Source organism: Gavialis gangeticus, unplaced genomic scaffold (assembly GCF_001723915.1).
Source record: "Gavialis gangeticus isolate Ggan-Ray unplaced genomic scaffold, GavGan_comp1, whole genome shotgun sequence".
NCBI lineage: Eukaryota > Metazoa > Chordata > Crocodylia > Gavialidae > Gavialis > Gavialis gangeticus.
In genome coordinates this window covers 14,143,991-14,153,445 of record NW_017729011.1, presented here as the reverse complement: position 1 = coordinate 14,153,445, position 9,455 = coordinate 14,143,991, and the positions used below count along the sequence as shown (strand labels likewise).

Sequence of the window (9,455 nt, the reverse complement as noted above, 5' to 3'; positions counted from 1 at the left end):
TCCAGCTCCGGCTTGTCCTTCATCCAAAGTTGCACCTGCAGAGCCAGAGGTGGGTCAGCATGGGCCTCAGCTCCCTCCTGCCGCCTGAGCCACGAGGGAGCAAAGTCAAAGGATCCAGCCCATGGGCCTGCTCCAGCCTAGCTTGGGAGCAGCAGCACAGGTGCCAGCAGGGAGGATGCCCCACCTGCCAGCTCCCACCTGGGCTCCCACCTGGCACCTCCAGCACCTGGCCTGGGTGGCTGCTTCCCTGAGCATGACCCCTGCAGCCCTGCCCACGACAGGGTCAGCTCTCCTACGGGCTGGGCCTGAGTCACCAGGGACCTAGCTCTGAGCTCTTTGGTACCCCGCCTCGGGCTTGCCCTGCACCGTCGGTCAGTGATTCTCTTCATCCCTGAAGGAGCCAGAAGCCAGTGGGAGTGGAGAGGGAGCTGCCGGGGGTGGGGTGCTCAGTCCTAATCTGCAGCCCTGTTCTTTGGAATTGGCCCCTCCACACCCCTACCGGAAAGTCTGGGTCCTGAGCTGCAGCCAGGCCCAACCATCACGCAGTCCGGCCATTGCACCTCGCCCTGCTGTGCCAGGGTGCACACAGGGGTTGTAGCCCCTCTGGCCAGAGCTGCCGTGGGTCTCTGACAGACTGTCACCCTGGCAAGGGGCCGGGGCAGCTCTAATGCAATGGAGTGTCAGACCCCAACGAGGACTTCCACCCAGCTTTTGAGGCAAAGCCGCTGCTGTATCGGTTTGAACGCCACAAAGCCACGGCAGCCCAGCGAGGCAGCAGCCTGGCTGCAGTCCCTGGATGAGAAACCACAGTACCTGGACATAGGCCACTTTGTTGGTTTCCAGCACGGTAGTGGAAGGCGGTGTGAATTCTGGGTTGTGGAAGAGCTGCAGAGACATCTCTCGGTCCTGGACAGGGATTTGGCACACAAAAGGTACCTGTGGGGGAAAGGCACAGGGATGAGCCACAGGGCAACCTCTCGGACTGGAGCAGGGCTGGATTCACCCAGTCTCCGGGGAGTCACAGTGATGGGTCGTGGGCCTCCCAAAGGGAACCCTGACTCCTGGAGTTGGCATGTAGGCATGCACAAAGGGGTGGAGGGAGGGGAGGTGGGATCTCCCAGACTCCTGGATTCTTGCCCCAGCTGCCAGGTGCTGTCCCAGCCACGGTCCCAGAGGCAATGATTCAGTCACTCCCTGTGGGAGATGCGCACGTCCAAGACGTTCCCTGCTTTACCTGCTCCAGGTCCCGCAGCTTGGTGTGCCCCTTGGCACCACCAACTTGACAGCTGGCTTGGCTGGGGGGATGTGGCAGTCGGTTACAAGTTTCCCAGCCTTTCCAGACCACTGACCCCTGTGCAGCCAGTTCCTACAGTCTGGGGGGGATCTGTGCTGAGCACCACGGTCCTCAGAATTAAGGACCCAAACTGCTCTGCTACATTACTACCACTGCATCTCGGTGATTTCTATAATCACAAAAGCCTTCCTGTGCCTCTGGGTGGGTTTTATCATACAAACCCTGTCAGGGGAGGAGAGATTAAGAAAGCTTTTTGGTCCCTGAGATGTCTCTGCAGCAGCAGGGAGAGGAATTAGGGAAGAGAAGAAATAAAGAGAGAAACCTCCCTAATCACAGCCTTACCTGAATTTTCTGTGGAGGAGAAACCAGTGTCAGGATCAGCTGGGGACAAGAGGAGAAAGGGAAGCGTGAGGGTCCTGTGGATGGCTCCTTGGCCTGATACAGGAGAGGGCGTTCTGAGCGCCATGTTCCCAGGAAGTGACATGGGCCATGTGTCAGGTGTGGTGGCACTTAATTCAGGTAGAGGGGGCTAGGTGTCCAGCAGACAGGTGCTTTTTAGCCACTTGGTTCCAGATGCAGCCCTGCCTGCTGAGACTTGTAGCCTCTGCTGCCCGCGCCTCTGCATTACACAAGGGGCAGCGGGCTGCTTTTCTACAAAGTCTGGGTTCTGACTGTGCAAAGCGCTGGGTGTCCTCCACTTCCTGTGAAGTCACTGGGGGTTAAGGGTGCTCAGCCCTCCCAGATCAGGCTTGTGCAGTTGCTGACATGGTGCTGAGAACCCATATGGAGTAGGGAGAGCCAGAGAGAGGAAACGTGAATGCCCAGAGTGGAACTGGGTCACATACTGTGTGCACTAGGGCAAAAGTGGGTTCGGACAGCTCCACGAAGTGATGTGGGATTTCTGAACCAGGAGTGGAAATGATGTACCGGGGAGAGGCAGGCAGGACTGCAACCAAGTGCTAAAGCCTAGGAATCCATGTGCGGGAGGAGGCCGAGGGTCTAGGGGCCTACACCGAGAACGGGGCGGCGGGGAGGTTCCCTGATGTGAGACTGCAAGCAGCAGCACCCGGGTAGGTTCTACTGACCTCGTCTGTGACGTGGATCCCATCCTTCACCACAGTGGAGCATTTCTCCAGAAGGCTCATCAGCACAAACTGGGACCCGTTGTTTGTAGCTTTGCAACTGGAGTCCTGCAGCGTAACTTCATTGATGGGCAGATTTAAACCCTATGGACAAAAGATACCTCTGTGTTCATGAGCTGTTAGAGGCAGAATCCCAGGCCAGCTTGGCTGTCCCTAACTTGGTTGGAGTGTGTCTCCCATCTCCATTGGGGAAAATCAGGACCAAATCCAATGCCCCTTGGTGTCTGGGTCCCATGGTCTGAGAGGGCTCTGCATGGCAGAGTCAACAGAACCCAAAGGCCCAGGTCTGCAACGTGCTGCCCCCTTCCCTCAGGCCCACAGTTCACCACCAAGCCCTCAGTCACATCCCAGCCACTCACAGGTATGAGATAGCTGGGTATGGCTATCTCAATGGAGTCATTCGTACACTTCCATGGCTTCATCAGGTTGAGCTCTGAGCGGATCTTTGATTCAAGGCTGACACTCTGTCCAGTTGCTGTTGTTGTTGAGATCACATCATTCGGTGCTATAGAAATCAAACACCAGAGAAGCACTGAGAAAGGAGAGACGGGGGCAGCAGTGTCTTGGATGGCTCAGAGGCTGCAGGGATTTGGCAAGATGAACCCACTGGGGTGATTCCAGCCCAACGGCCAGAGCAGCCCTGAGGAGGCAGGAGAAATGCCCAAAAGGCCTGGTCCCGGGCAGGCAAAACTCCCATTGTAGGCAGTGGGACACGTGCGCAGAAGCAATCCTGCTGGGCTCAGTGGTGCTGTGGGGTTTCTGAGAGCTTGGGGGAGGAAGTGGGGGGACTGTCTTGAGAGTTGGTGAAATTCTCTTGATCCTCAAAGAAAGCAGCAATAGGATAAACTTCTACCCTGCGCCATCCAAAGGCCTCACTCCCTGAGCTGCAGGGAGCCAACTTGGAGGCAGGCAGGGGACTGCACTCTTCACTTCAGGGCCTGCTCAATCCTGGACCAACCTAGCGACACTGCTAATCTGGGGAGCACATCGTACTAATTCTTCTGTGCCATGGACACTTCCCCACTGGGCTTTGGACTATTGGCATCGAATGTTTCCTGTGAGCTGCCCAGGTGCCAGCAGATGGTAACACGTCTCAGTCACTACTCACCTAGGCCAGTGACTTCAGCTGAGCCAGGAGCTTCAGGGTGAAAGACTCTGCAGCCCTGAGCCATCTTGCGGCTTTGCTGGGAAGCCAGTCGTCTGGCCAACAGCCAAGCTAAGGGACAGTGCAAAAAGGAGCATCTCTGCAGACTCACCACATTTCTGTATCCGAATGGTCACATTACTAGCAGAAGGGATGTCCAGGTACGAGGCTATGATGCTGTAGTTCATCTCCAGGACCCTGTTGATCAAGCCCTGCTCCGTGTTGGGAAGGTTGTTTCCAGCAACTTTGATTGGAATGGCTTTGAGGGTGTAATTCCCAGATGCCTGAGGGAGGAGATTAGGAGATTTGGGATTTTAGAGATTAGAGAGGAGGGATTAGGAGAGACAGAAGATGGAGAGAAGGAAGGAGGAAGATGGAGCCAACAGTTATTGTTATGTGGGAGGGTGCTGGTGACTGCCAACTTGTCTTTGATCTATGGGCACTTGCTGACCTTGCTGGAGCCTAGGGGCAGACAACCACCCTTCATTCATGTTGAACAAAAGAGCAATTTAAACGCCTGTTTTTTTAATGATAATGGAAACAATAGAAACACCCAAGGCTTTAGCTCATAGGGGAAGGCCCAAGCAAAACCACCACAGAGAGGATGGAGGGCAGGTTTCAGGGACAGACCGCACATGCAGGGGCTCAAGCCTGGATGGCTGGAGCTGCCCGAGTCTATGTGTAGAAGCCAAGAGAAATGTTGGGGGCACGGGACTGGCGGGAAAGCAGGCCTGGCAGCTCTGAGCAAGGGAATTACCTTCCACTCCTTGCTCCTGCTGTGGGCAAGACAGCAGGACTCTGGGGGCAAACTACATAAACAGGACTGTAGCAAAGACATCCCAGACTCATATAATCCATTTCCTTAATGGGAACAACCTGGGAAGATGCTGAGCTGGGCTAGCCCCCCAGGGCCAGGGGCAGCAGCAGCAGCATTAGAGGGCTGTGTTCCTGGTGCCTTTTCCCAGCCTAGCGACGGAGACTGAGAGGACCCAGGCGTTGTGGGGTGGCCAGGACCAGCTCCCAACAGAGCCCAAAGGCTTTGGCAAAATGGGGGCTGGGCTTCCGACAGAAAGGGCCCCTGCTGCCTCAGTGAGAGGCATCTGTCCCTCAGAAGAAGCCTCTGCCATCTTGTACCATGTCCCTTTGGGACTTACAGACTAGGCTGCATCAGGCAGGGCTGGTGCTTGGAAAGCAGGCCTCAGAGGAGCACCTTTCGACCAAGCTCCAGCAGAGAGGTCTAGGCTCCTGGTAATTTGTGCATGTCCCCTGCTGCTTCTTGGAGAGTGGGATGGTAAACCCAGAGCTCCAGCCAAATGCCAGTGTGGCCATATCCTGCCTCTCTGAGCTCCTCTTCCCCCTCCACAGCATTTCTGGGTGCTCTGGAAAGGCCCCTGCCTTCCACATGCAGGGGCTGCTGTGTCCCAGCTTAGCAGCCCCCATGCCCAGCTGGTGAAGCGCTTTGCAGGAAAAGCCATGAAAGACGTGTGAGGGGGCCCATCACTGCCTTACCATAATCTGCATGTCCTGCTGTAGGCTGAGGAGCCAGGACATGTTGGGCTGGCTTTGGAGGATCAGCATCCTTTGCAGATTCTGTGGCACTTCTCCATTTTGGCAGCTCACATCCACGTTCACCTCCGTGACCCATGAGCTATGGAACAAGCCCCAGAATGAACCACAGTGACCATGGGCCCAAGCACCCTCCTGGGCTATTAGTGTGTGGCATCTAATATCCCATTTCCTTGGTCCTCCCTGTAGGCAGCTATCAAAGGCCACACCTGGACGCTGGCATGGGCATCTCCAGGACTAGCTGTAAGAGGCATCCCCGACTTGTAAGCACCCTCCTACCAAGGGCAGGCCTCTTCCACTGGCTCACATCTGCCACTGCCTGGCTAAGCTCAGGGCAACTCAGCTTCGCTGACACAGGTGAACACTGCAGAGCTGTATGCATGGCTCTCTTGATCACTCACACACACACATGCCCATCACTGGAGACTGGACAGAGGAGCTTTGCCTCCTCCTCGCCAGACCACACCAGTGGTTACCTGGGGTCCTCTGGCCCCCGCACCCACAGGATATGAGCCTCCTTCTCCTTCATCTCGTTGCTGGTGCAGGTTTTAACATCACTGGACAAGAGCTCGGCCTCTAGGTAGTGCCGGGCATTGAAGCCTGCTTGAGGATGGCAGTCAGGGGGGCTGCTGGCATCTGGAAGGGAGAGAAAGGAATCACTGGTGTTAGTGTGGGAAGCTTTGTGGAGCTGTGTAGACTTCCTTCTCCTCCTCCTCCTTCTGGGGGGCCTGGTCCCACAGACATGATATAAGACTCCCTGCAACTGGGTACAGAAGAGGAGAACTGAGGTGTCCCATCTCTCCTCCTCTGCTGTAACTAGAAGGGCTCCAAGCTACAAGTGTGGCCAGGGGCCAGGGAATCCTGCCTATGGCAGCCCCCACCTCCCCAGTGCAGCTGGGCTCAGCAGACAGAAGACATGGCTCATGCCACCTCTGAGTGCTTGTGAGGAAGATCACACTGCAGAGATGGTTGCTGGCACTGTTGGGACACTGCTGAGAAGAAGTCTGCAGAGCTAACTGAAAGTCAGCCCTGTCTTGATTAGCCTCAAAGCCCAGAGCTGAGTTTTCTGGCATCATGGGTGTAACCAGGGCTGGCTGCTTTGAACTCCCTCGGTCCCAGACGACGTCTGGCCAGGGAGGATGGTTTCTTGCTGCTCCCCTGCAGCGTGCCCAGCTCCCGGCCTGGCCCATGGGTGAGTCTGACCAGCCAGAAGCTTGCGAGAGGCTCATGGACCTACCTTCGCCCAGACGGAAGAGGATGTGCCGGGGGTTTTCCAGCTCGGTGTAGGATGTAATGCCCCCATAGGTGGTAACTGCCCATTTCACGAGCTCTTCACTGTTGTCGGACAGAAGAGCATTTTCTTGTCTTGCTTCGGTACCGTCTTCAAAGATAAGCACCTGGGCACGGACTATGCCATTTTGTTTTGAGTCCTGGGAGTGGGGACACACAGGCTCTGAGATACAACAGCAAGGAGGGGGCTGCTCCCTGGGCAGCACCAGGGTCCCTTGTCACACCCTCATTGGGTCTCTAGCTGGGCTGGGACCCCCAGTCCCATGAGGGTCTCCTGGGGGCTGCAAGGGCTTTGCACCTCATCCCCCCAGGGCATTCCAGCAAGCAGAAACAAGGACAGTGCCAATCAGTGCTGCTGGATACCCCCCTGCGCTGCATGCCGCGGCTGGCCCTGCCCACCCCTCTCGGGGACAACTGAGCCCTGCAGCATGGTTGTTTCTTCCTCTCCCCTCAGACACAGCCCCACAGCCTGCGACCACCCGTGCCGGCTGCCTTTGGGGTCTGCTTGGTGGCCTACCAGGAAGCCTGCATCAGCTGGCGGGGCCTGGGGATTTTCCACGAATGCTCAGAGGAGCTGGAGCCCGGCCTCTCTGCTCCCCTGGCTTCTCGGGTCATCTTTTCCCAGCAAGCGAGGGCAAGAGCAGTGAGCAAGACCCAGGCTGATGGCTCGCTTCCCCGGCAGCGCGCAGCGGAGCTGCCGGGGCAGCACTCCATCCAATAGTGCCTTGCACCCGGCCTCCCCCATTGTCAGCCCATGTTATTATTAGACACAGATAGGAAGGAGGCTTATTTTGCTAACAAAGCTCGCAGCCCTGGCTGAGCCTGCTGGAGCCAAGCCCCATCCCTGACCTTCCAACAGGCAGAGGAAGCAGGAGCCTTTGCAAGTCCTGTGCGTCACTCCCCGCACCGACGGGCTGCAGGGGGGCGGAGAGGCAAACAGCAGCCAGCCCCTGGAGCCACAGGAGGGGGCGCTCAGGGACAGCAATGAGCCCCCAGGCCAGGTGTGTGTGTGTGTGGGGGGGGGGGCAGGAAGCCAGGCACGCTCCAAGGGGCAGGGAAGGAAGGGGGTGTTCTCCACTGGACACCGACGCTCCAGACACGTCCTGTCTGCTCAGCCAGTGGCACGAGTGTCAGGCATCGTGGGGGCAGCAGCACCTGCCTAGCCCCCAGCAGTGGCTTCCCCGTGGCATGGGTGGGCACCGGAGAGAGCTAAAACTGCATTGTTTACTCCAGGGAGGGGAGGGTCTCTGTAGCCGGGCGGTCGCCCCCTCTCAATGCCTGTCTCTGCCAGGGAAGGGTCCCTGGAGCTCATTGCAAGCTGGGGAGAGCCATGCTGGGCCGGCTACTGGCATGGCCCAGGCTGCAGCAGGGAGCCTGTAAGCATTTGCTAACAGGCTTGCCTGGACCCCAGCTCGCCCCCGCGCTGAGAGGCTGGGCACACGGCTGCCCATCTCCATACTCAGCCGGGTGTCCAGCAGCCCAGGAGAGAAGTGGCGACAGAAAGGGCAGATCTCCCTGGCTCTGCCACACCACTCTGCACCCCCTGAGCCTCTTGGCGAAGGAAGAGAGCGTCTGGGTGCCCCAGGCTGATGAGCTGGCAGTTCATCTCACAACCCACACGGACACCCGTCAGGTCAGCGTGTGTTGGGCTCCATGCAGGTACGTTGCAATGGGGCCCTAAGCTCAGGAGTCCAGGGCTAGCTCTGCCACATGGTAGCAACTGCAAGAAAGACACCTTAAGGCAGGGGGGGCAGTTATTTGGGATGAAGTAACCTAGCACTTAGGGAGCTTGGTGAGCTGTTGTAGGCCAGGGCAGCACCCCGCCTTCCCCTGTAGCAGCTCATCAAAACTTCCTAAGTGGCAGCTTAATAGACCTGGGAACAGATCAGGACCCTTGTGCTATCACCGTCCAGGGATCCCAGCCGCAGCCCTGGCATCTCCATGGAGAGAGGCTTGGGACCTGTGTGGGCAGGGCGCACTCAGTCAGGTGGACAGGATGAGGCCGCAGGCTGGGGGGCGGAGGGAGCGGCATCTGGAAGCAGGATGGGCAGGTGGGGCTGGGATTGTGGAGCAGTGACAGCACGGAGCTGGGGCCCGAGGTAGAGCCACGATTCACTCTCCACGTGCCCCTGCCTGCAGAACCAGCGCCCATCACAGGGACATGCAGGCAGTGGATCATGGCACTGCCCTGGGCCTGGGACCTGGCTGCATGCTGTCACTACCATCCTGGCCCTGGCTCTGCCCACACATCCCACCTCCACTCCTGGATGCAGCTCCCTGCTCACCCATGGCCCTATCCCATCCACCTGGCTAAGTGCACCCTTCCCACACAGGTCCTGGGCATGGAGACTCTGTCTGCCCACTTGCTGCATGACTCTCCTTTCTATGGAGACTCTGTCTACCTACCCACTCACACCTGGCAGCAGATGCAGGGAGGACAGGCTGGAGTGCCTGGGCAGCAGGGCCAGGGCTGACAGTGGTGGCAGCAGGAAGGAGCTGCCACCACTGAGGCTGCTGCAAAGTGAATCTGGCAGCTGTGCCACCCTGGCCCCACTGTGCACCCGGGGGCAGCAGGACCGGCCACACATGGCACGGCCCAGGCTGCTCCTCGTACCTGCGGTGGGCATGGCCAGTGGACTCACTGCTCCTGGGGAGCTTGCAGCCCTTCCAACCACAAAGGATACCCCAGAGGGGGTGAAGGGGGACTGCAAGGAGGGGGCAGGACCTTGCTGCTCAGTTGGGCCATTTCCTTCAGCTTGGAATATGGGAGATTTCTTCCAGCTGCAGCACTGGAGACCAGCCAGCTGGCCAAGACCTCTCCCTGCCAGGGCTGTGGCACAGCCTCACTCCCAGGGCCTCCAGGTGTCTGCTTCCCATTCGCAGACAGAAGACAACCGAGACAAACAGCAGGACATGGGAGCCCTGCTCCTCTCCCCTCTCTTCCCACCCCTTTCCTCTCTCCCTGTAGTATAGCATGCTTCATTGTGGTTCTGCCCTCTCCTGCCCTGAAAGTCGGGGT

General features: G+C 58.1%; 1 protein-coding gene across 1 annotated transcript in view; it reads right to left on the bottom strand.

Annotated features, from left to right (window-relative positions):
• ENG (endoglin) overlaps positions 1–9,455 on the bottom strand; it is a 49,328-nt gene that overhangs the window by 19,716 nt on the left and 20,157 nt on the right. Inside the window, exons 4-11 of the mRNA XM_019510547.1 lie at positions 6,384–6,576; positions 5,623–5,782; positions 5,090–5,228; positions 3,693–3,864; positions 2,796–2,941; positions 2,380–2,520; positions 1,637–1,675; positions 814–936 (exon numbers count right to left, since the gene is read on the bottom strand). Coding sequence (XP_019366092.1) covers positions 814–936; positions 1,637–1,675; positions 2,380–2,520; positions 2,796–2,941; positions 3,693–3,864; positions 5,090–5,228; positions 5,623–5,782; positions 6,384–6,576 — 1,113 coding nt within the window. The remainder of the gene's footprint in view (positions 1–813; positions 937–1,636; positions 1,676–2,379; positions 2,521–2,795; positions 2,942–3,692; positions 3,865–5,089; positions 5,229–5,622; positions 5,783–6,383; positions 6,577–9,455) is intronic.